Source organism: Scheffersomyces xylosifermentans, assembly GCF_036884685.1.
Source record: "Scheffersomyces xylosifermentans strain CBS 12540 chromosome Unknown RJT20scaffold_7, whole genome shotgun sequence".
Lineage (NCBI taxonomy): Eukaryota > Fungi > Ascomycota > Pichiomycetes > Serinales > Debaryomycetaceae > Scheffersomyces > Scheffersomyces xylosifermentans.
In genome coordinates this window covers 563598-589571 of record NW_027042945.1, presented here as the reverse complement: position 1 = coordinate 589571, position 25974 = coordinate 563598, and the positions used below count along the sequence as shown (strand labels likewise).

Genomic DNA, 25974 nt, shown 5'->3' with positions numbered 1-25974 from the left:
CCATCCACCACCCACTCATTTTCAAATAGTTGCAAAATCTGATATCTATGCAGCGCTACCATTCATCAATGTCGCAAAATTCTTTATCTCGTATATATGGTAGCGCCGATTATGCTATGAAAAATAAATTTAAAGTCATCTCGAATAGTATTTATTTATTTATGATTCATTCTACAAAGACATAGGCAAAATGGACGGAGACGATCTCTTTGATGTCTTCGACGAGGCTCCAGTCACAGCTCCTCCCGTTATAGTCGAGGAGCCCAAGAAAAATGGAGAAGAAAGATCGAAAAAGAGACAGATATCGGTAGAGCCCAGCGAAGAGTCTGATGGTGTGAAAAATGAAGAGAAGAGCAAGAAAAGAGCTGGAGAAAGAGTAAAACAAGATATCAAGCCGGTTGTTTTCGATGCCGTTGAGATCGAAGCATCCCGTGAAGTTGCTGTATCTGCTGGTTTGCTTGCAGACGCATCGACGCAAAAACCAGAGGGCCAATTGAAGTTAAGACATCAGGTTAGACATCAAGTTGCAGTCCCACCAGACTATCCATACGTACCAATTGGAGAGCACAAGAGAGTGAAGGATGCTAGAACTTATCCGTTCGTATTGGATCCCTTCCAGGACACGGCCATTTCTTGTATTGATAGAGATGAATCTGTGTTGGTTTCTGCCCATACATCTGCTGGTAAAACTGTAGTTGCCGAGTATGCCATTGCACAGTCTCTTAGAGACAAACAAAGAGTCATTTACACTTCTCCCATTAAGGCTTTGAGTAACCAAAAGTATAGAGAATTGCTTGCCGAATTCGGAGATGTCGGTTTGATGACAGGTGATGTCACTATCAACCCCGACGCGGGATGCTTGGTCATGACAACTGAAATTTTGCGTAGTATGCTTTACAGAGGTTCTGAAATCATGAGAGAAGTTGCATGGGTCATTTTTGATGAAGTCCATTATATGAGAGACAAATCTCGTGGTGTTGTCTGGGAAGAAACCATCATTTTGCTCCCAGATAAGGTCCATCATGTTTTCCTTTCGGCTACGATTCCTAATGCTATGGAGTTTGCTGAATGGATTGTTAAGATACATGCCCAACCATGTCATGTTGTTTACACTGATTTCCGTCCTACTCCATTGCAACATTACTTGTTCCCAGCTGCTGGTGATGGTATCCATTTAGTCGTGGACGAAAAGGGAACTTTCAGAGAAGAGAACTTCCAAAAAGCAATGGCTTCCATCAGTGATGCAGCAGGAGATGATCCTTCCTCCGGCGACCTGTCCAAGGGTAAAAAGGGACAAACCTATAAGGGTGGTAACAAGGACGGTAAGTCTGATATCTATAAAATTGTCAAGATGATCTACTTGAAGAGATACAACCCAGTCATTGTTTTCTCATTCTCTAAGAGAGATTGTGAATCTTTGGCATTAAAAATGTCTAAGTTAGACTTCAATACAGACGATGAAAGAGAAGCTTTGAGTAAGATCTTCAGCAACGCTATAAGCTTGCTTCCAGAGGCTGACAAGGAGTTACCTCAGATCAAGAATATCTTGCCTTTGTTGAAGAGAGGTATCGGTATCCATCACTCTGGTTTATTACCTATTTTAAAGGAAATCATTGAAATCTTGTTCCAGGAAGGTCTTTTGAAAGTTCTTTTTGCTACTGAAACTTTCTCTATTGGTTTGAATATGCCTGCCAAAACTGTTGTTTTCACATCTGTCCGTAAATGGGATGGTGTTGGTTTCAGATGGGTTTCTGGAGGTGAGTATATTCAAATGTCCGGAAGAGCTGGTCGTCGTGGTCTTGATGACCGTGGTATTGTCATTATGATGATAGATGAGAAGATGGAGCCTCAAGTTGCCAAGGGTATGGTTAAGGGTCAAGCTGATAGATTAGACTCTGCTTTCCATTTGGGTTACAATATGATTTTGAATTTGATGCGTGTTGAGGGTATTTCACCTGAATTCATGTTAGAACAATCATTTTACCAATTCCAAAATGCTGCGTCTGTTCCGCTCATGGAGAAGACGTTGCAAGACTTGACTTTAGAATACAACAGCATCCAGATAGACGATGAGTCCACAGTCAAGGAATACTATGACCTCAAGAAGCAATTAGATAAGTACCAGGATGATGTGAGAAAAGTGATAACTCATCCAGGTTACATTTTGCCATTCTTACAAGAAGGTAGAGTCATTAAAGTCAAGATTGGAGAGTTTGACTACGGTTGGGGTATGGTTACGTCTTTCTCAAAGAGAAATAACAAGAGAAACCAGAACTTTACTGAGTATGAATCTTATATTGTAAATGTGTTTGTTTATACCATGTTTGTTGACTCTCCTGTCAACTTGATCAAGCCATTTAACCCAGTCTTCCCTGAAGGAATTAGACCTGCTAAAGCTGGCGAAAAGTCAAGAGTTGAGTACATTCCAATTACTCTTGATTCCATTGAGAAGATAAGTAGCGTGAGATTGAGAGTCCCAGAAGACTTGAAGAGTGCAGCTGCTAAGAAGACATTGCTTAAAACCATGAAGGACTTGCCAAAGAGATTACCAGATGGAATTCCATTGATGGACCCAGTGGAAAACATGAAGATCACCGACAATGACTTCCAACTTTTGTTGAAGAAGATAGATGTCTTGGAATCGAAGCTCATCGGCAACCCATTATATAACTCGGTGAGATTAGATGAACTCTACAACAATTACAGTAAGAGAGAAGATATACAAGTGAAGATTAGAAATTTGAAAGAAAAGATATTGCAGGCGCAAGCAGTTATCCAATTGGATGATTTAAGGCATAGAAAGAGAGTGTTGAGACGTTTAGACTTTGTTACCCAAAACGACATTATAGAGTTGAAGGGTAGAGTTGCATGTGAGATCAGTTCAGGAGACGAATTGCTCTTGACTGAATTGATTTTCAACGGTACATTTAATGATTTGAACTGTGAGCAATGTGCTGCCTTGTTGTCGTGTTTCGTTTTCCAAGAGAGAGCCAAAGAAACTCCACGTTTAAAACCGGAATTGGCTGAGCCATTGAAGTCAATGCAAGATATGGCAAGCAAGATTGCCAAAGTTTCGAGGGAAAGTAAAATTGAAATGATAGAAAAGGACTACGTTGAGTCTTTCAGACCCGAGTTGATGGAAGTGACCTATGCTTGGTGTAAGGGTGCATCCTTCACCCAAATTTGTAAGATGACTGATGTGTACGAAGGTTCGTTGATCAGAACATTTAAAAGATTAGAAGAGTTGATCAGACAATTGGTCACCGCAGCAAAGACCATTGGAAACACTGATTTGGAGGAGAAGATGGAAAAGACTATTGAGTTGGTCCACAGGGATATTGTTTCTGCTGGATCGTTATACCTTTAGATGTATTGTATATATGTATAATAGAAGTAGAATTTGAGTCAATGAATTGTAGTGTAAAGGTAGTAGCTTTTTTTTTATTTTTGATTAACTCTAGTGTAATTTAACTTTTCTGGAACCATGTATCATTGCTATTAGCCAAGCATTTCATTAAGTTTTTACTGTGGGGTGATTCATAAGGGGTGGTGTAGTGAAAGAGATTTGCACCCAAAACATAAGGTGTCGTTATCTGCAGTACGTGATGTCATAAAGAACAACTTCTACTACACTAGAGGAAGGGTTGGATTCGTAGAATTTGGGTGGCTACAATTAGCGAATTTCCATGGTGGGTTGATTCCAAAGGAATGACGTCTCAGTTGGGTGTCCTTCTTACCAGTTTCATATTCTTGCAATTGTATTCGGGAGTCTAACTGCTGATCCCGATAAGTACAGCCTTGAACTTTAAGGTTATCGGCTCGGTTAATGGTCACGTGTCTGAAATTTCGGGCTATACCGATACCGAGATGGCAAAAGGAGTTTCGTGGTCAAATCTTTGGGGCTAAGCAAGAGTAAAGTGGGAGTAACAGTCATGACAGGATATGATATGATATGTGATAGGCTTTGTACTGTATGAGCCGTTTTTTTTTAAGAAATTGGTGGCCTTGTTCCCGGAGCCTTCCTTCTCTCGTAAGTGTCCGGTTTACGTCGGCCTCGCTAATGTCTGTCTGTATGGCTGTATTTGTATGGCTGTGTACATAAATTCGAAATAGACACTTCTTATAATTTAACAAGAGAAGATATGATTCATTATATGGGTTGACGGGAAACTCTCATTACATATCATAGTTCAGTAGAAGTGATACACATCCACGGAGTAACTATATGAGGAAAAATACAATAATACATGTAATACCTAAAATACATGTAATACATACATGCATACATATAATAAAATTATTGTGTATATATTTGTATGCTATACAATGTATATTGTACAAATAAAATTAAATACATACATTCAATAAATACATAAATACATAAATCACAAGATACAAGCATACTCACGTTCAGCACCAGACATATACTTTCAATATAACTACATGGATAAGTACATTGAATATAATTCTCCATAAATTACATAAATACATACTTAATTCCATACATAAGTACCATATACTACCATATACATACTTCAGTACCATTGACAGCAATTGAATCTTTTTGCACAGGGTGCTATAACACCTAAAAAAACTATTCCATCTGATTACACCTCTCACCTCAATGGAAGATTTCGGCACTTTAGTCCTCTCGTTAAACATGGCTTCGTATCCAACTATTAATAGTAACGTAATTATGTATATAATAAATATGCATGTAATATCGGAGCCCCCTTTTGCAGAAACGAGGTTTTCCTTAACTGTGCTAAGTCTTCCTTACCGGGAGTTATTTTATAACAACAAATCGGAATTGGTTGCGTTTTTGCTCAAGTGCATATACAATTTCAAAATATCATGAACCTTTCTCCGCTTGTTGTCACCATAAGTGGTATTGTTATTGTTATTGTTATTGGTTCCATATCGAAATGCAAAATCACTCTTTACAGCAACTCAATGTGGAAACTTGGTGTTGGCCGCTTGAATTAGGGGCATTTGCGGCCAATTCGTGGCTTCCTATGGCAAAACCCCAACGCTGAGCCACTCACTGGGATGAAAGAGAATGACGTAAGTACCATATATATATACATAAGTACATATTCGTAAATACATCCTCAATATAACTACATACATTCATTCACTCAATGTAATTGCATACATCATACATAAATTAATTAATTAATTAATACATACATACATACATAAATACATAAATACATAAATACATTAACTATATACATTAACTATATACATTAACTACATACATTAACTACATACATTCAACTACTTCATCACTCTCCCACTTCCCTCTCCTTCTCTTCTCTTCCTCACCTCCCTCTCCTTCTAATAGACATCTCCCACCCTAGCACCAGCACCCACCCACCCTTCCTGCACCACGCCCTTCTTCAGCCCCAGGGAGCAAACTGCTAATGCAGTCTTGTGTATAAAATGAATGATGCTATCTACTGTTACACTCGGATTGTGACCAGTCACATTTACAGTTCCATGGCATCTAATTTTTTTTTCAGGGCTGATTTGATCTTTTTGGGTATTAAAGAACGGGATCGAATCCGGGTCAGAAATCAATTCGCCATCATTAACTCACACTAACGAGTACTACTAGAAAACCCCCTACAATCTCACTACATCCACACAGCAATTGCCCCCCTCAACTCCCCAAAGAAACCCCAGATTGTATCAGATGTCAGCCAGAAATCGTGGTCAGAGGCGCACGATGTCTCTGACAGAAGTGGAGCTTCTCTACGCCAAATCAAAGGTGTATCTTCACCCGACGACATCCAAAAAGGAGAACATCGCCGGATTCTTGACCCTTTCGAGGGGATTGAACTCAACGAATACCGACATTCTCTTGTCTTTCACTCCAGAAAACCTGCTTTCCAAAGAAGAGCTTAGGGCCTATGAAACTGTGGATACCGAAGACGTAGATTTGGACTTGGAGACTCTCAAGGTTGGTGGGAAAAACAACGCCACATCGGGTTCCATTGGAACTCCAGCAAAGGTGCCAGAGTCAAGAATCGTACCTAAACCATCAGCTTCGGTGTTGAGTGGATACTCATTCAGTGTAACTCTTGCCTTCATCTATTCTATCCAGGTAAGAAACCCATCAACCGGTTATTGGTACGGGTCTTTGGTTATCAACACTAAAGACGGTGAAAAATTGCCAATTGTGTTCTTCCATGATGATGAATCTCCTTCAAGTAGATCAAATCAAAAGTTGAGCAATAAGAGGTTCGATCCATTTGACGAAAACGGACAATTGTACTGGGGAGGAAAGGACTTCATGAACGTGTTAGGAAAGTTCATAAATGTGGAAAGATCTACCGTGGCAACATCGGTATACTTGATCAACCCTGAATCGAATGATTTGAGGAATTTTGCGCCTTTCAAAGTTAAAGATGATAAGCCTTCTGGAGATATCAAGGAGGAGCAGTTCAAATTGCCTTCAATAAATGATGTCAATAAAATACTTAACACCGCAAAATGGAAAGTCCTTGAGACCGTGGCTACATTCTCAGCAAAGACAAAGACTCAAGTTCTTGACTTAATCGCCGACAATGCACCATTATCCTTAAAGCAGATAATGAATAAACCGGAAGTTCAGAAAATCGGGGACGAATTCGACCTGGCAAGAGTTTATTTGGCTAAATGGGCCCAGCAAGTGAAAGAAGAGGCTGAGGAGAGTCGGAGAAAGAACTTATTGCACAATGATATTTACAATAAGATCAATAAGGAATTGGGCTCAAATGAATTATTGACAGACGAAGAAATTAATCAGACATCAAGAAGAAAGGCAATTACTCCACAGGAATGGGAATCTTTCTTTGACTATAGTGGTAGACTTTGTTTTACAGTCGATGAAGTGAAGTCCCGTATCTTTCATGGTGGGTTGGAAGATTCTGTGAGAAAGGAAGCATGGCTATTCCTCTTAGGAATCTATCCATGGGATTCTTCCGCAGAGGAGCGTGTAGCCTTGAAGAAGTCGTATGAGACTGCTTATGGCGAGCTTAAGTTACGTTGGATGGAAGATGAAGAAAAGAGAGAAACGGAGTTCTGGAAAGACCAAAAGCATAGAATTGAGAAGGACATCAACAGAACGGACCGTCACTTGCCTATATTCCAAAACCCACGTAAGAAAACTTCTTCTACTAATTCCACAAATGAAGATGGTGCAGCTCCTTCAAGAGAATCCAGCCCTGAAACACCAGATGAGGAAGACCTCGATGATGAGTTCAATATCTCCAATATCAGGAATCCACATTTGTATATCATGAGAGAGATCCTTTTGACTTATAATGAATACAATGTTAACTTGGGATACGTTCAAGGTATGACTGATTTATTGTCACCTCTTTACGTAACATTCCAAGACGAATCGTTGTCCTTTTGGGCATTTTCCAAGTTCATGGAAAGAATGGAGAGAAACTTTGTGAGAGATCAATCTGGTATGAAGCGCCAGATGAGCACATTGAACAAGTTGTTGCAATTCATGTTACCAAACTTGTACAAGCATTTGGAGAAATGTGATTCAAATGACTTGTTCTTCTTTTTCCGTATGTTATTGGTAATGTTCAAGAGAGAATTGGAATGGGATCAAGTGTTAAGATTATGGGAAATACTTTGGACTGATTACTACTCCAGTCAATTTCACTTGTTCTTTGCGCTTGCTATTTTGAGTGATAATGAGAGAATCATAATGCAAAATTTGAGACAATTTGATGAAGTGTTGAAATACATGAATGACTTGCTGATGAAGTTACATTTAGATCCTTTATTAATCAGAAGTGAGTTGTTATTTTTGAAGTTCAAGCGTATGATTGATATCATCGACAGAGAGAATAGTTTAAAGAGAATCAATAGTGATGTATATGAAGGATCGTCGTCTGATTCCCTGAAGAATGGAATTATCGAAGTGAGCGAGGAGTTACGAGAGTTGGTTAGAAAGGATCTCATTGTCCAGAAGGAAGTTCCACGTCCAGAAGGTGTCGGAGGTGGTTGAGAGTGAGAGGTGACTATGCTTCGAACGGCGCATAGCGTTCCTCTCTGTTTGGACCTGGTGTCCAATCTTTCTGAAATTTGGGAAACATATTTAGAAGATGAGATAGGCAAGGTAATTTTTATAATTATAGCAATAGTCACCGGTCGGGTTTTTGGCATGGTGGTTTTCATGTCGCTTTTTATTCATTTTACACACATACATGTATAGTCTTGGTTTATTATACTTGGTTTTTTACGAAATTTGGCTTGGATTTTCTTTGGTCGTAGTAGGTTGCATTGGCGCTGGGTGCAACACAAGCTTGCCCGTACCTTTGTCCCGGTAGCTGTAGTTATTTCTATCATTACCTTGTCTGATTCGCTATATGAAGAAATTGTTATATTGAAACCTGTATATACTGCTATCAGAAGTATTAATGTCACGTTTTAAATGCAGTCGTGCATCTTGCCAAATTTATTTACTGCATATAGTGTTTTGATGAGCTAGACGTCTTTTGATGAAGTGGACCATTAAAGGCATAAGATGGCCTTTAATACAAATAAAAATTGCATATTCATGCTCCCACTACTCTTAGTAATAGGATGAACTCTTCAAAATCTTATCTACACCAAATTTAACCCCTTTCGTGACATGGCTAATTGCCCCCATATAAGTGTACTGTATATAATATTATCTGTTTCCTGCCCCCAGTACCCGTTGTACTGCAGCGGTTACGAAAAAAATTGGAACGTTTTTGGCTTAAGCGTGTTTTACGAATTTCATAGTGTTGTAGATTAGAGTAGTATAGGAGTGTTTCTACAGTATTTGTCTATATATATAGTATAGGTAGTTGTAGGGTAGTTTTAAAAGTAGTTATCTTTGGAAATCCTCGAGGAACTGCTGTTGAGATTTAAATTGGAGGTAAAACCTGGGCTTTATTGTAGTTCTGGGTATTCATCTCATCTCGTTTAAATATTTACTTTCAAGCTAGACTAGTACTCTTTAGTTAATAATCAAATTACTCCAATTTCGACAAAATGAGCGAAGCTACTCCGCTTAGAAGCTCCAAGAAGAAGAGATCTCGTAAAAATTATACCGATGAAGAGGCAGCCGTCTATTACGAAGAGGAAGAGATGGACCACACCACGAGAATGTCTATCTATGCTGGTGCCTTTTTCTTTGGAATCTTAACTTTGTGGTTCTTCACCATCTACCTTCCAGGATCATTCATTCCAGCAGCAACCGACCTTGTCGGTATCCAGAAAATAACAGAGTTGGACGTTACCTTGAGACCAATAAATCCAGCAAGAGGTCTCGAATACGACTTTGAAGATGAAGAAGAATTGAATCAAGAATTGGATAAAGAATTGGATCATGAATTGGATCAAGATATGGATCAAGATATGGAGATTACTCGTAAGAAAGGAAAATCCAGAGCTAAGTCCAAGAGAACTGTGGAACGTATTATTATGGTTGGAGACATTCATGGCCATTATACTCAGTTTAGAAAATTGTTAAAGAAGATCAACTTCAGACCAAAGGTCGACCATTTGCTCGTATTAGGTGATTTCATTTCCAAAGGACCAGACTCCAAAAAAGTGTTAGAATACTTGATCGACAACAACATAGACTGTATTTTGGGAAACCATGAGTACTATATTTTGCAGAACTATGCTCATTTCCATGGTATTGATCAGCCATTCTTTGTGGTCAACGGTACTTCTGAAATAAGCAGAGAAAACCCATTCAGAGGTAAAGATGGATTCAATGATGACTCAGAGTTCTTGCTTGCCAAGAAGTTAGAGCCAGAGCATGTTAAGTACATTAACAGCTGTTCCCTCATCAAGAAGTTGGGCGATATGCCCTTGCACAAGGCTGGTAAAGGTTTTTCGACAGGAATTCCCGCTGTTGCTGTGCATGCTGGTATCAGATGGGACTTGGAATTGGTTGACCAAGACCCCATTGACACATTGGAAATGAGATCCTTGATTGGCCCTTACTACAATGAGACTACTAGTGAGCCAGATGACGAAAATGCTGTCAGCTGGTCTAAGATCTTCAACTTGAAGCAAAAAGAGAAGGAGGGCACTTCTGAAGAACAACTCATCGTGTACTATGGTCATGATGCCAGAAGGGGTTTAAACTTGAAGCCATACAGTAGGGGCATTGACACAGGTTGTGACAGAGGCGAGAAGTTGACTGCCATGGTCGTTTGGGCTGAACATAGCAAAGGTAAGAACGGGAAGCAACAGAATTTGTACAGGGAAGAGGCTGTCCTGGTGCATTGTTAATTTGATAATATATAAGCTGTTCTGGCTAATCCTTTTAAATAATAGTACATAATTAAAGTCAGAATATAAGAGGATTCATTTTAGAGAGTATATTTGTATATCTTCTTGAGTTCTTCTTCAGAATATGAAATACTGTGGATCTGAAGTCAAGTTAAGAAAGTTGATGCAAAAAATAGTTGCAAAAAATCAAATTCCGATACCGGGAGTCGAACCCGGGTCTGCTCGGTGAAAGCGAACCGTGCTAGCCGTTACACTATATCGGATATTTATACTTTTACGACGCTCTGTTCTATTTGCCGTTCATTTTTCACGTGACTTTAATCACGCGTTCAGAATGCCGAAACGGTAGAAATGGTGGTAATATATAAGGTATAGACCACCTAATGGCACGTATCAGGATTAGCATGGCTTTCACTGCTATTGATGTGAACTCTAGATAAAGAAACTCTTGGAGGATTTTCATTAGTGGTACTTTTGGATATGAGTTTTGAAAGAAATTTAAAAAAATATGAGGTTTTGAAGTTTCTTAGCGAATAATCTAAAATTTTGCATCCAAATAAACTATATTCATTGCAAATGGTTAATAAACTATAAAGGGACAAAGTAAACTAAATACCACCATTTTTCCCATTTCTAAGTAAAATAGTAAAATTCTCTTATTTCCCTGATTATTTCCCTGATCAATATAGATATGACAGTTTACAATGTTATCTTCCTTTGTATGTACGCTTTTAAAGCCACATCCTCCAAATTCATAACCAAATGAAATCGTAAATACGAAGCTCTGCTGCAATAGGGACAAAAGAAAACTCTAAGTAGTAGTCCCAGATCTAACCGGAGGCACTAATTAATAAAAAAGCAGCTGCATCACTTTTTTCATATTTTTATCCTAGTTCTCCGGCCAGCAAGCCCTTCAACCGCAATGACCCCCCTCCCGACCCAACAATTCCAAGCGAATTATGAAGTTTAATGACTCCTTTTCCTGAATTCACACCCAGTTATTCTTTTGAAAGCCCCTTTTGGCCATGGGCTATCACGAGATTCTATGGCAGAGCCGGAAAACACATTTCCAAGCCCGGAACAACTGCCACCGCCCTTTATATCCCGAAGCATTGAAAACGACAGCTACACTGAAAAATAATCCCAGAACATAATGATGAAAATATCCAAATAGAGGCCGCAACATTTGATATCTTCACCCGAAAGGATATTTTTAGATCTCATCTGGATCTCTTCCTACAGCAACCATACAGTTGCACCACCTGATGAACTAACATAACCGTCCACCCATCTAGGGGTCCTAAAATTCACCCATTCTCGAGTGAAAATGCCCCTATCCAAAACCAATTCCAAATCTCCCATTTCCCCATCACGCAACCACCCTTTCCAACAACTCCATCGAACCCTTTCCGGATCCCGTGGAAACCCATTGCAGCTCCATGTAATCAGATCTCTTCGCTATACCCGATGGCTTACACGCAGGATGACTTCCCCAGAATTTTTCAGTGCCTGAAAAGTTCAGTCATACAAATTCACAGGTGATTAGTGATGTGATTTAGATTAATTGTAGTGGATAGAGTGTATATCTATAGTTCGTAGGTGGTGTTATTGGGAGATTAATGCAGTGAATTTATGGTAGGGAAAGAGAATTAAGTTTAAATTTTGGTATTACTGTTTTTGTCTAAGTGTTAGATAGAGGAAGTGTTAGTGATATTGTTAGTGATATTGTTATAGTTAGTGTAATTAAGTCGTAGTATTTTTAATAATGGTACAATCTAAGATAGCTTTAGCCATCATTGATGTGCAAGAAGACTTCTTGCCTTCGCACGGATCTCTAGCCATAAAAGACGGCAGAGATATAATTCCGCTAATTAACAATTTGATAACCACCCGCAAGTTCAAATGGGGCGCTATCATTGCCACTCAGGATTGGCACCCCAAGAATCACACATCGTTCGCTTCACAGCATAATGTGCCTCCGTTTACCGAGTTGGAGTTCACTCATCCATTGGGCGAGAAAGACCCGGCAACAGGCGAAGTAAAAACACAAAAACAGGTAGTCTGGCCAGATCATTGTGTTCAAGACAGTTCTGGTGCATGTCTTGATGCTCTGTTTCTCGGAAATTTCAACCTGATTAGTCCAAATATCCCCAAAACGGTGGTGAAAAAGGGCTATCTTTGTGATAGGGAGTACTACTCGTGTTTCCAGGATACCTGGGGAATCCACCATACGGAGATGGAGGACTTTCTCCGTGAAAACGGTATCACCGGTGTCGTATTTGTCGGCTTAGCTTACGACTATTGCGTGCTAAACTCTGCAAGAGATTGTGCAAAAGACGGTTTCAACACATATGTGCTCAAAGACTATTGCAAGAGCGTGTATCCCGATAAGATTGCAGAAACCGAGGATCTATACAAGGAGGCTGGTGTTAAGATCATAGAAGATGACTTACTTAAGGAATTGTTGAAGTGACGAATGGGAAATAGTACTGAGATGGAGGTAGAGACCGATTCTATATTTTGAATGTGATTTGACTTTGGAAATCCATTCTTCCATGACAAGTGAGATGCGACATTGCTTCCTATTTACATGATGATTTATGATTTGGTATTCTTGCTTCGAAACTACTTCATTCCAAGCTTGGCAAGTAATTCCTTCTTCTTCCTCTCGACGAGCCACAAATTGACTTCTTCGTTGGAAGGGACAACACTTTCGAAATCTAGTATCATATCGTCTTCGTTCTGTTGGGGTTTCTTCTCGTTTTTGAGATTCTTAAATAGTGTTTTGCTCACAGAGCTTTCGTAGTCCAATAAAGGATCATTAGTCTCGTTTTCTCGTGGTGTAGTGTAGTTTTGTAAACCATCCATTACATCAGTCTCCCCCAAAATTTCGGCTACTTCTTGGATACGATTCTTCTCCTCCTCTGTAAGAATTACAGGTGCTATTGACTTCTCGTCGTAAAAGCCATAATACTCCAAATCAACTCGTTTTTCCAACTCCTTTAATTTCTGTACTTCTATGTTTACACCTTTCTTGTTGGCTCTAATCGTAGCTCTTTGCTTCTGTTGTAACTCCAAGGCTTGCTTAACATCAGGAAGTTCCTTTGCTCGACCAAAATATCTATATCCTCGGACTTGAGTCCCCGAACTCTCTGGAAGATTGACAAACACTCCGGTGCTATTAAGATCCTTTCCGAATTTGATATAGTCATTTCCACCAAGAGACTTAATATGGTACTCCCATGCTCTCTTTTCATTGAAGAGTTTATTTAGTTCATCGTTCAAGTCTCGAATCTGGAAGTCGTTTAGGTTCGTATCCTGGATCCTTGTTAGCCTCAGCGATATCTCGCCAATGATCACTGATCTCCACTTCTCGGCTTGAGGCAATGACTCTACTGATTGAACATACTTCGGCCTCAAGTTAGGGTTATTCTCCAAAACCCCAGCTTCTTTATTCTTGAGGGCCTGAAACCTGTTCAAAGCCGATTGAGCCTTCTCCTTGTTACGAGACATCTACACTTCCTGGTTGTTGCTATCTTCATAAAAGAAGTCTCTTAAAAGCAATTGAAAAATGCAAAAAACCGTGAAATTTCCATATCGCTAAATAAACGCGGCGCTACCATACATATATATGAGATGAGCATTTTGGGTGCCAAAAAGCATGGTGATGGTGGGGAGTAGAAGGAGTGGTATGAAACATGTGAATGGTGTAAAGGATAGTGTTATGTGAAAGGGAAATTGCAATATGATGTAGCAGAAGATTTGGCTGTAAGAAAGAAAAACTGGGAATTAGCATGATACGGTGGTATATAACTTGGTAGTATGAGTTGGTAGTATTTGGAAGTATGGTATGACTTGTGTAACATATTTCGAGTATGATAGGGTAATTTGAGTTTTAGGGACCGAAGAAGTAAGAAAGGCAAGGAAATAAGCCCAGTGATAACACTACCTTAAGAATCATAAAATTCAAAGAGTTGGCTTCATGAAGAGATAAGTAATTCAGCCTATAAGGTTTTGTTAATGAAGTTTAGTGCTATAGATATTTTGCTAAGTTACTTCTAAGTTCTATGAATAAATGCTCTGTTAATCCCTTGATTCTTTCACTACAAAAGCCCAAATTATAGATTGCCTATGCGAGTGTCTATTCTAATTTACAAATGGTGCTATTTCTAGTATACACTTATTTACATTCCACGGAATTTGTTTCTGGAAGCAGTTCTACGGCCCTCAAATCTTTGCTTTGTTCTTCCGCTGTTCTTGGCCTTCTCAGGATCTTCGTCGTCATCTTGATCGGATCTAAACTTGACCTGTCTCTTTTCCTTCTTACCCAGAGGAACAAAGGTCAATTCTGCCTCACCACGAGCATGACGACGCAATCTGGAGTCGCCCTTCTTATTATGCTGTTCTTTAGTGACCTTATTGATCTTGCTAACTTGGGCACCGAAAGATTCAGCCTCCTTCTGCTGTGGTCCATCTTCAGAAACAACCTTCATTTCGTTCATAAATCTGTTAGCTGCCTCTTGTTCCTTCTTTTTACGACGTAATCTTTCCACTTCTTTCTGAACCTTCTGTCTATTCACTTCCTTCTTTTCTTCACTAATTTCTTCCTCTTCTTCTTCAGACTCGGATTCAGACTCATCTTCATCGTTGTCAGAGCCTCCCTTCTTATAATCTTTCAATCTCTCTTCATCAGACTCTTCTGCAGCTGTCAAACCACGAGATCTACCAGTAGAAGTAACATCCTTGATTGACTGCACTGGATTAAGTTGTTTATATTCGTGAGATTGTTCATCAACAGCGAAATCAGGATTCTCGAACAATTCCTTGAAACGGTCATCATTGATGACAGTCTCAGCAGCACTTGATCCCTGCTTCTCTTCCAATTTGGCAGCCAAACCCTTGTTGACCTTGATCTTGGTATTGCTGACAGCACCAGTTGATCTGATTCTGGATTCTCTCTCTTTTTCGATCTTCTTTCTGATCTCTCTCTCCCTTTGGTCCCTGTACGAGTTAGGATTGGCAATTAAGTTGACCTTATCGTACAATTCAGTATCGATAAAGTAACCATGCATGTAAGAACGTAATACCTTGGATCCAATCAAGTGAGTCAAGTTCAACTTGGTCACTTCGTCTCTGGTAATGAATCTGTAGTTTGAGTAGACAGTGTCGGATGGCTTTTCCTCCAACTCTTCTGTGACATTGTCCAAGAATGAACACCATTTTGGTGCCGGTCCCAAGTTGGGGATATAGTATGTATGCATTGGGATACCTTCGTTGGCCATGAAGAACATACCTGAGCCCCTTATGTACTCGATATCGTTGATGTCTACACTTGGTTCCATCGAGGCAAATGGCTTACCATCATTCTTATCCCAGATTTTAGCAATTCTCTTATCGGAAGTCAAGATTTTGTCTGCATCTGACTCGTTGTCATCTAACCATATGATCTTCTTGATATCAAAACCGTAACCTTGGTCTTTAACAATGGAAGGAACAGATGTTCTCAAATCGTAGATAAGAGACATACCCGTGGAAGTACCACATGCAAAATTTAAACCATCGTTTCTGAAAGCAGCAGCGGTAACTTGAGAGCTTTCTCCGAGTTGTTCAGAAACAAAGAGTTTGGCTGCTCTTTGTCTGCTTCTAGGATCCCAGAATTCTACAGTACCTTCTTCCAAAGCAGCAGCTACCAAACCATGAACAGGGTTGACAGTGACGGCATTCACACCTTCATTTGTGTCTAATACAAACGGATTCAAGAAACGGCCTTGGTCCAAGTTTAATCTGTATAATTCATTTCCAGCTGCTCCAACGTAAAGATCACAGGAAACGTTATTGTATGCCAAACTTCTTCCAAATTTAGGAATTCTAGATCTGTAATGTATACCTCCCTTTGTCTGGAATTCTATGGATCTGTCGTTCTGAAGATGGCAGGATTTGGTCCAGTCATCGGATAATATCACGAAGTCTACGTTTTCGCAGTCGGTATGTCTATCGAACTTCAACGATAAGTTGGCAAAATCGTAGACATGTATTTGTGGTTTATAGGTACCAGTTGCCATGGCGAATTGTCCATCTGGAGTGACTTTTATCTTGTTGGAAGCTTCCGAGAATTCGAAGTCTTGAATCAATTCAATACGGCTTTGGTATTCTAAATCATGCTTCAATTCTCTCTTTCTCTTCTTGGCTATCCAGTCTGGTAACGAACGAGACACATTAGTACCCGAAACCTGGTAAACAGACACATTTCCTGCAGAGGTTGACTTCAACACCATTGTTTACAAACGCTACAATACTTTACCTGAATACTATTCGAATGAACCTTTATGGATACCATCAAATTAATAGGTTTTTGCAATAGAAATTTCTTTAGTGATGAGGCGGCTAAAAATTATAGATAAGTCACGTGAAAATCTCGATTTTTTGGATTGAAATGTACAGGAACGAGATGGGGTCACGTGAGAGGATTTTGGGTATGGGAATGGGTATGGGTATGGTGAATGGTGAATGGTGAAGAGATGTTGATGGGAGGGTGAAGAAGAGATGTTGGAGTGTGAAGTAGTGTAGAGGGGTAGTGGGTAGATGTGTATATGTGTAGAGGTGTAGATGTGTATATGTGTAGAGGTGTAGATGTGTATATGTATAGATGTGTAGATGTGTAGATGTGTAGTGGTGTAGATGTGTAGAGGTGTAGATGTGTAGAGGTGTTGAGGAACAGAATGGTTCTTTTATGGAGATAGTGATAAATATTATATATTGAAATCATAGTAGGGCACGAAATGTAGTTAGCAAGATAATTTAGCAATAGGAACCATGTCTTCTTCTTCTTCTTCTTCACTGTTACTTGTTTTATAGAAAGAAAATCATTGCATTCTGACTTGTGCAATTTTATACTGCGGCAGGGATCCACTTTTGGGTGCAAAAACAGACATCTAGGTCATCCCGAATTGATCAACATGGACGCTTTGTTGCCGGGCTGAATTAGTGGCATAAGAAGCCCTTCCTGAAGCACCATCATCCCTTTCGGTTTGCAGGATAGTTGAATAATTGGTTTCATAAACACGTGGCGCATTCGTCCCCTTGTACAACGACGTTAACTCCTCAATCGTGACTTCAAATGTAGATCCACCATTACTAACAAATTCCTTATTGAAGTTATTAAGAGCTTGCTCGGCGTCTTCTGTCACAAACGTTGAAACAAAGTAATGCAAGCCACTTTTGATTAAAGGAGTTTGGACAGAATGGGGATTCTTGCTACTGAGTTGTTGGAATAACCCATAGAAGATATCAACAAAACGAAGATCGGAATAGCAAAGGTCGTTGGCAAAGTTTATCAATGACACCCATACCAAAGAACACTCGATGTTGGTAAACTTAATGTTGAGCAATCTATCCAAAATTGCTATAACTAATTCCAGAATGATAGAGTTTGAGCCCATCAATTTATGATTATGTGCAATTTGAAGGGTTGTTGTCACCGAAGATAATGTGACATCAATTAGCTTGAGCACTAACTTCTCATTGATTGTACCCACAGCACATGTACCGATGTATTCAAAGGATCTAAGTTCACTCTCTATTGTTCCCACTATAAGTTTCAAAACTGATCCCAATGATAAGATCAAACATTCAAGATTATCCATGGTTTTGATGGCTCGAATATCAACATCAAAAACATCCACGTCCTTGTCATCAGCAAAGAGATAGCTGGATTTTGGAATCGGTGGAAGCGCCAAATGACTAAAGTTACCTAGGATAGCATCAGGGTATTCTGGATCTTCAAAGATGTTTCTAATATTAAGAGTAATCAAGAAATTCAAGTAGACCAAAGCAACAGTAAGCGAAATTTTGGAATTCAGACGGCTGAATGACGTATACGCAAGAAGTTTGTTCTTTTCTAGATTTAACAAGTTTTTCACAGAGAGTAGCAAGCCGCTCGCTATACAATTGGATTCCAAGTAAACCAAGTTGAGTCCATGATCCAAAATCTCTAAAATGTATTTAAAGGAGTGGTCTAAATAACCAGAATTCATACTAGGGAGAAACTTCAACGAATTCTTGTTCTTTATATTGTCAACTAAAGAATTCATATTCAGAGTAAACAATTCAGGACACTTTGGAAATAGAGAACTGGCGACCATAGCAAGAATTTTGGAAAGGCATTTCTTGTTAAGTGCAGAGATTGAACTGGAAGTATTTGCTTCTTTTAAAGCCAGCAAAAACTCTGGAACCTTTCCAAAGTACAATGAAACCAAGTGAGTCTTTGCTGGTCCTGAGAATTGTTCTAATATCAGAGCACAAAGCTCAAAAAGCTGGTCATTATCCAAATTTGCTGGATCTTTAAGTTGTGGCACTATACTGGTGACAAGATTGTCTAACCTGGTGAAATTGACAACGATGTAGTTGATAAAATTTTCACAGCTAGTTGTTATATCTGGATCCTCTTTCGGAGTTAGTCTTAAAGTCAACAATGACAATATTGTCGTCAAATCATTCAGTTGAGCCGAGCTAGCCAGTGAAAACTGCGACGAAACAGAGATCAAACTCTGGCGATTGAACTTCAAGGCCAGGATGATTTCTGTTCCTGGCGTGAGTAATTGAACCCAGACTATTTGAGTTAAAATGACCAAATAAGTGTCCCGAATTGTACCAGTGGTACTAGTAATAATTTGAATCAAAGAATCAATTGTATCCAATTTTGCCAGGATTGTTACTGCCTGTTCAGCCATATTCTTCATGACTTCCAACAACAGGATGTAGACATTTACAAGGGTAGCCAACTTTTCCGTTCTATCATTCTCTGGCAAGGAGAGAATAAGGTCAACCCGGCGTAGTTGTGCTTGCAAATTAGTCACCACATCATTAATTCCCGATCCTTCGGACACTATAGGAGGCCATTTAGTTGACTCTAGACCAGCATTGATGGATTCCATATGAGAGCGCAAGTTTGCAGCCAACGAAGACTCTAGGTCTAAGCTCAGGATAGCGGCTGTTGCATCGTTAATCTGAGATTGAATGTCACCGGAGGTACTGGTGGGTCCGTCTTCCCACAGATGTACACGGATACTGGCGTCAGAACGAGATCCAGGGCCCATTTTACGAATTGGCTGCAAGACGAAGCAGCGATACGTAAAAGATGTAAGGGTAGATTGAATCTGTGGCTGTCTAAACCAATAAAGAGAAATCTAACAATACCAGTGAAAGAAATGAAGCAAAAGACTAGATTCTATGAATGTGTATTAGAGAATGAGTACACTCAGATGATGGGTTGCTATGACGTGCTTGACGTGCTTCCGAGGTTTCTGAAGCCCGAACTGGATTACCTTCACACTAATCACACGATGTATGAAAACAAAAAAAACCCTTCTTTGTCTAGACCTTGTAAAGAGAACAACAAAAGAAGAGAAGAAGAAAAGAAGAAAAGAGAAACCAACTACACTAACCGAAGGAAAAGAAAACCATACATCTTTTGTCTTCTACTTATACAACTACCACTTTCTTTGACACTTACAAAGAAGAGAATTTTTTTTACAGCCACCAGTACCGGTTTGGGATAATTTGGCAGTCAAAAAAGTGAAACAAGACGTGAAACAAAATGTGAAACAAAACGTAGAACAAAATGAGAAACAGAAAGTTTATGAAACAAACGATTATGAAAGAAGAAGCGAAAAAAAGAAAGAAATAATTAAGCAATAGGTAATAGTGAGAACCAGATTTGGGTGGGGTGGTGGTAGTGACGGTGGGGGGACCATTTCGGAGTCGATATCCGTAAGAATGATATCGGAGTCACAGAAGATTGGAAAAAAGTCTCGTGAACTTCTCATTCTGAGATGTGTATCTGTGTGTGTTTGAATGTGTCTGAGTGTACTTGAGTGTGTATTTCATATATGGTTACAAAGCATAAGAATATACACATATACATGTACACGTGTGTGATATGTATGATTCAGTATGATTGTATGTATGATTTAGTATGAAATAGTATGATTATGACTAAATGACAGTGTGTACATGCTTAAGCGTGCTTATTATGTGATGTATGTTATGTATTAGCGTGTGTATCACCACATGTTCCCCACAGATTTTACCCGAAAGTGTCCTGTTTTGATCTGTTCTGATCTGTTCTGGGTATAGTATAAGCCCAGTTTACACCATACAAAACTGCCCACTACTGTCTTCTACCCGCTAAAAGACAACTATAAGCGCATGTACAAAAAGACCCTCTCTTGTGATGCGAGAAATGCAAAAACATGCAATCAATGATAGCTGTGCATGCCCAATGCAATTACATGTAATCAATCATAACTGCGCATGTCCATAAACAATAAACCATAAATAATATCCTTCCTGCTTCCATCATTGCAGTGATAAACAATGTGGGTCCGTTCCCCTCATATGCGAATTTCGCACCCTTTCTTTTTTATATTCTGGGGAAACCCCCCATGCAAGATAAACACAGAACAGAACTCATCGAATTTGCACAGAAAGCACTGAATGTGCACAGAAAAGCATATTTTGCAAAGAAAAGCACATAATGCACAACAGCTAATCTTGAAAAGATATTGAAAATACATGAAAAACATGAAAAACATGAAAAACATGAAAAATATGAAAAATAATAAACAAAAAGTAAGCAAAAAATAACCAAAAAATAAGTATCATGATTTTTTTACCCCTTCCAAAAATAGCAAGTGAATACGCACGCAGATGGTTGCAAGACGTTATTTTGCATTTCGAAGAGAATGGAAAATACTGGAAACGGGATCCATTTTAGCAATCAAATATCATCTCTCACTGGAGAGACCAATAACATAAAAAAACGTGAACACTGAAGCTGGGGTTGGAGAAGGAGACCCCGAAGAATCGCAGTTTGTCGTTGTCTTCTTTATTCCAAAGTAAGGGGCGGAACCGTAATGCCGCTGGGGTCATAAGATAAGACGAAATTGAAATTTAAACCCATCCCTGTAAACAGTTAGAGAGAGCGAGAGGAAGGACAAGCCACAAGATCCAAATACCATCGTATCGGCGTAAGCGTAACCTGATAATGCAATGGTCCTACACGACAATACTGGCCTTGTCTATCTTGCAGCTAAAATCAAACCTGAGACAAAGATAAAGTCCTTCGTCTAATGGAAAGAGGCTGCACCGGGCATAATTCACTATTTCTTGTAACGAAAGAGAATGAAATTCTCTCTGTATCATCTATAGGAATAAGATCCCTTATTCGGTGTCGTCACCCCTTACACATTATTTTTATTCTTCATCATTTGGGTATACCAGATTTTTCACTACCCTTCCATGACAAGATTTCTATATTGTTTCTTTCATTTTCCATTGCATTTACACTGTAGTCTATGCTATTACCCTCGAGATGACGTAGAAGTAAAAAAACCCTAACTAAGCTTTCTTTTTAGCCACAATTCTACAAACCAATAATATGCAATGATGCAAAGTCTATAATGCCTATTTTATTTAATTACCTGGATCGTAACCATAAGCAGATTTACGCCCCTTCCTGCTGTTTGTGGTTTGGTCAATAGGACTTTTCCCATCCCAACGGCCCTCGCCCCAATCCTGATAGTATCCCTCCTTAGAATATTATTAAACAAAAACAACTAGCCGTCTTTTATGCCGACGGAAACAATGAAACATCATCCACCTTAGTGCATACAAAAGGGTTATGAAGGATGTCCCACAATGGTGATGTAATCCTGTTCAATAAACCGAATTTTGACCCCGCCAATAACGTCACCAATGATAAGAGATGGGCACTTTCGCTTGTTGTATTTAGATTTCGAATCAACCTTTTACCGTTGCAATACCGAACCCGCTTCGTTGCCGTATTCTGTGATCATTGCAAATCACCCTTCGTTGAAAAGCCTTGCGGTCACCAACGAAGGAACCAGCTAGAACTTTCTTTCGGACTATCAAGTTCCTTGTAATCTGTACCAATTTCTGTACCAACTCTTCTCTTCTCCTCCTCCTCCTCCCCTGTACCATTATCTGTACCTGAACCTTCGTTTGTCATCCCCACAGCTCCTCTACGTAAGACCATGCAGCCCCATCTCCAAACCACCACAACCATACCTTGAATCCATTTGTATCCAGGATTATACCGAGCCCCTCAGTTGTCTTTATACCAGTTCTGGATTAAGCTTTGCAAACATCTCTACCTCGATAGCAAACCATGGAAAATAATAATTCAAAAAGAATTGGAATAGATCACGAAAATAGTGATAATGATTTCCGTACCCTATTTTTATACTAGGGTTGCAGATGCCCCGGTTATATAAATAGTTCAAAGTCCATTCTTTATATATTGTGGAGAGAGAAATGGGTGAAAAAACTACGGATATTGGAGAAATAGAAGACATAGAAATCTACCCAGAATAGCTATTTCGTAGCCTAGTAAAGAACCTAATACCCTCCACGGCACAGATCTTCAACCACCATGTTGAATTTGAATTATACTCTTCCAGGAGCAAAATCAACTTCGGGGAGAACTTCCCAGGGCACCCCCAAGCCTTATACTTCCACCGAGACCGCTGTGTCCACCCCAATGACCCCACAAGCATCGTTTCCAAGACGCAACTCCCACAAGAGATCCAATTCGGTGATCTTACACGGCAACAGCTTGGAATCCAACGGAACTACAGACTCATACTTCAGTCTTTCTCGTAAGGGCTCATTTCCCACCCCTCCCGAGTCGCCTATGCTGCCCAAGAAGGCGGGCTACAACCCCCAGCAGCAAATGGCTTCTCCCATTGATTTGGATAGGGTCACCGAAGCTTCGGACGAATTCCAGAGACGTTTGAGTGAAAGTGCCCCTCTTGTCCCCACCACTTCCTCCAGCAGCTCTTCATCGAATGGTCTCGTTAACGGCTATGGCTCGTACTACAGCACCGGTGCGACTCTCACTAAAGAGCCCCCTGTGGCCCCTGCGACTTGCCCTAACAGCAAGTATTTCATGGAGAGCGAGGCCAGTAGAAGACGGGGCTGTTGCTGGAAAAAAGCTGCATCTGGAGGTAATTCTGGAACTGTTGGCGGTAACTGTAGTACCGCGATCGCCCCAAGCTATACAGAGGGCTGGGATATCATCCCTTCCAGCACTGAAAAGAGTACCAATAGCTCGGGCAATTTTTCGCGGGTTTCGACGTTATCCCACTCGTCGTCGTATCTCGAAAGAATCCGCCGCTCGGACTCCATCAGAAGGAAGAAAACCATCGATGTAAGAGACTTTCTCGGCGATACTCCCGACCAACTGGAAGACGAGCTCGCTAGCGATAACGAGAAAAACGATGTTGCAGCCAGCGTGCAAAGCTCAATTTTTGCAGACCCCGACTTATTGCCAGAGTCTTCAAAGAGTCTTCTTGCCAAGTTCTGTCCCCAGGGAGAGTTCTTGGAGGAAAGTCAGAGATGCAAGCCCGCAGCGATGCGGAGCTGCAGCGATTCCCAGGTGGAACGCAGCAAATCGAAAAGATTGGGAAGAACATTGCTGAAACTCAAGGGCAAGGCCGTGTTCTCCCACTCCAATTCCAACGGAGGGCAGGGAAGCGTTCCTCTGTCTCCTCTGAGTCCCAGGGCAGTTGCCAGCCAGAAGGGCTGAAAGGGTGAGGGAATGAGACGGAAATGAGAGGGGAATTCGTTAGGTCCATGGGGAAACAAATAGAAACATTGCATAAAGCGCCAGAATGTGGGAGAATAATACCCCCAATTGCTGCAAAATCTGAGGTAAAGATTCGAGACTTGCTTCAGCAAACATAACAGACAGAAAATGGTCACATAATACCTTCAGGATTAAGTATTACCAGCCTGATAAACGCTTGCCACGGGTGGAACACGGGTGTAACCTATTTTAATTGTAATATATAATTACGGACATAGTTATAGAAATCAGCAATCTCGAACATACCAAAAAGTAGAAGCCGAATGAGTAAATTTGGAACACAAATAGTAGATTAAATTAGTATGTAGTTATATAGTTTAATTAGTTGTTTTTATCAACGTTCTTCGGTGACCATTACTGCAACTTGCTGGCCAAGTTAGCCAATTGCTTACGAACAGCAGACTTGGCAGTACCACCAGTGGCATCTCTTCTCTCAACAGAGACTTCGAAGTCAAACACATCAATGACGTCGTCGCCGAATCTAGCATCGATCTTTTGGAATTGAGCCAAAGACAACTTGTCAATTCCAGATAACTTCAACTCCTCAGCTGCTCTGACACACTCACCAGAGATGTGGTGAGTCTCTCTGAAAGGAACACCCTTTCTAACCAAGTAATCAGCCAAGTCGGTGGCCAACATGTCCATGGTCAAGGCTCCCTCCATCTTCTCCTTGTTGATAGCTAAGGTGGAAATGACACCGGTAGCAATCAAGATGGAGTGCTCAACAGTGGTCAAAGCATCGAACAATGGCTCCTTGTCTTCTTGCATATCCTTGTTGTAAGTGGAAGGAATAGACTTGATAGACATCAAGAAACCAGATAACGAACCGTAAACACGACCAGACTTACCTCTTAATAATTCCAACGAGTCTGGGTTCTTCTTTTGCGGCATCAATGAAGAACCAGTAGAGTAAGCATCAGCTAATTGAACAAAGCCAAATTCAGCAGTGGAATAGATGATCAAATCCTCGGAGAAACGAGAGATATGGTTCATGAAAAGTGTGGACCAGAATAAGGTCTCAACCACAAAGTCACGGTCACTGACGGCAGTCAAAGAGTTACCAATTGGAGCCTCGAATCCTAAACCTTGAGCCAAGAATTCTCTGTCAATACCGTATGGGTGACCTGCCAAAGCACCGGAACCCAATGGAGATTGGTTGACTCTTTCCAAGATTTGTTTCAATCTCTTGTAGTCCTCAGTGAAGTAGGTAGCATACATGGATAACCAATGGGCCCATCTAATAGGTTGGGCTCTTTGCAAATGAGTGTAACCAGGCATCAACACGTCAATTTCCTTCTCGGCTCTGTACAAGATGGTCTTGATGAAAGCAGCAAGCTGTTCCAACAACTTGGTCAAGTTCTCACGAACGTATATTCTCATGTCGGTAGCAACTTGGTCGTTTCTGGATCTACCAGTGTGGACCTTACCAGCAATGTGCTTACCTATTATTTCACCCAATCTTCTTTCATTAGCAGTGTGGATGTCCTCATCACCAGGCTTTTCGACGAACTTGCCGTCTTTCCATTCCTGTCTGATTTGCTCCAAACCCTTGTGGATTTCAGCGAGTTCTTCGGTGGTGATCAAGCCAAGCTTGTTCAAACCTTCGGTGTAGACCTTGGTTCCAGTCAAATCGGCGTCGTACATGATCTTGTCGTAAGGCAACGAGGCGTTGTACAAGTCCATTAATGGGTCGGAAGCACCGGTGAATCTACCACCCCATAATCTGTTTTCAGCAGGTTGTTCAGAAGCCATTGTGTTTGAATATATTGAATTTCTGTGTAATAAGAGATTTCTGGTAAAACACTATAAACTGTACGAACAAGTCCAGTTATACGTCGATTTCTTGCGGATAAAACTGTCACAATTCAATCCTGGTCCGATTCGGAGACTTTTCACTTACTCAATGGAAGAAAATACACTACTGCAACCACTTCAATAGAAAGAAGAACATCACTTCAACTGAAATATTTCACTTCCCTCGACTGACAAAAGATTCATCACCGCGCTTAGCAAATTTTTCACTGGCG

General features: G+C 40.2%; 9 protein-coding genes and 1 non-coding gene across 10 annotated transcripts; 5 read left to right on the top strand and 5 right to left on the bottom strand. All coding sequences in view use genetic code 12, as the record gives it.

The window, feature by feature from the left end:
- Positions 1-89: 89 nt before the first annotated feature.
- On the top strand, positions 90-3468 carry RJT20DRAFT_130443 (ATP-dependent RNA helicase). The gene has a single exon (XM_064917742.1). It carries the CDS (start codon positions 191-193, stop codon positions 3365-3367), a length of 3177 nt encoding a protein of 1058 aa, XP_064772434.1. The 5' UTR covers positions 90-190; the 3' UTR covers positions 3368-3468.
- Positions 3469-5235: 1767 nt separating this feature from the next.
- Positions 5236-8105, top strand: GYP7 (Gyp7p). The gene has a single exon (XM_064920808.1). It carries the CDS (start codon positions 5699-5701, stop codon positions 8012-8014), a length of 2316 nt encoding a protein of 771 aa, XP_064772433.1. The 5' UTR covers positions 5236-5698; the 3' UTR covers positions 8015-8105.
- Positions 8106-8660: 555 nt separating this feature from the next.
- RJT20DRAFT_130439 (putative serine/threonine-protein phosphatase) lies at positions 8661-10547 on the top strand. The gene has a single exon (XM_064917741.1). The coding sequence runs from the start codon at positions 9028-9030 to the stop codon at positions 10279-10281; it is 1254 nt and encodes a 417-aa protein (XP_064772432.1). The 5' UTR covers positions 8661-9027; the 3' UTR covers positions 10282-10547.
- On the bottom strand, positions 10473-10544 carry RJT20DRAFT_t133. Its single transcript has one exon. It is a non-coding gene; the product is annotated as a tRNA-Glu (tRNA).
- Positions 10548-11920: 1373 nt separating the features above from the next.
- On the top strand, positions 11921-12830 carry PNC1 (nicotinamidase). Its single transcript, XM_064920807.1, has one exon. The coding sequence runs from the start codon at positions 12047-12049 to the stop codon at positions 12752-12754; it is 708 nt and encodes a 235-aa protein (XP_064772431.1). The 5' UTR covers positions 11921-12046; the 3' UTR covers positions 12755-12830.
- Positions 12831-12906: 76 nt separating this feature from the next.
- ISY1 (Isy1p) lies at positions 12907-13794 on the bottom strand (the record flags this gene model as incomplete). Its single annotated transcript, XM_064919266.1, has 1 exon — positions 12907-13794. The coding sequence occupies one exon, from the start codon at positions 13792-13794 to the stop codon at positions 12907-12909; it is 888 nt and encodes a 295-aa protein (XP_064772430.1).
- Positions 13795-14311: 517 nt separating this feature from the next.
- ENP2 (ribosome biosynthesis protein) lies at positions 14312-16610 on the bottom strand. Its single transcript, XM_064917740.1, has one exon. It carries the CDS (start codon positions 16554-16556, stop codon positions 14466-14468), a length of 2091 nt encoding a protein of 696 aa, XP_064772429.1. The 5' UTR covers positions 16557-16610; the 3' UTR covers positions 14312-14465.
- A 520-nt stretch (positions 16611-17130) lies between these two features.
- Positions 17131-19501, bottom strand: RJT20DRAFT_57989 (uncharacterized protein). Its single transcript, XM_064920806.1, has one exon. The coding sequence runs from the start codon at positions 19374-19376 to the stop codon at positions 17214-17216; it is 2163 nt and encodes a 720-aa protein (XP_064772428.1). The 5' UTR covers positions 19377-19501; the 3' UTR covers positions 17131-17213.
- Positions 19502-22477: 2976 nt separating this feature from the next.
- On the top strand, positions 22478-24094 carry RJT20DRAFT_57976 (uncharacterized protein). Its single transcript, XM_064920805.1, has one exon. It carries the CDS (start codon positions 22733-22735, stop codon positions 23885-23887), a length of 1155 nt encoding a protein of 384 aa, XP_064772427.1. The 5' UTR covers positions 22478-22732; the 3' UTR covers positions 23888-24094.
- ARG4 (argininosuccinate lyase) lies at positions 24095-25876 on the bottom strand. Its single transcript, XM_064920804.1, has one exon. It carries the CDS (start codon positions 25697-25699, stop codon positions 24302-24304), a length of 1398 nt encoding a protein of 465 aa, XP_064772426.1. The 5' UTR covers positions 25700-25876; the 3' UTR covers positions 24095-24301.
- Positions 25877-25974: the final 98 nt, after the last annotated feature.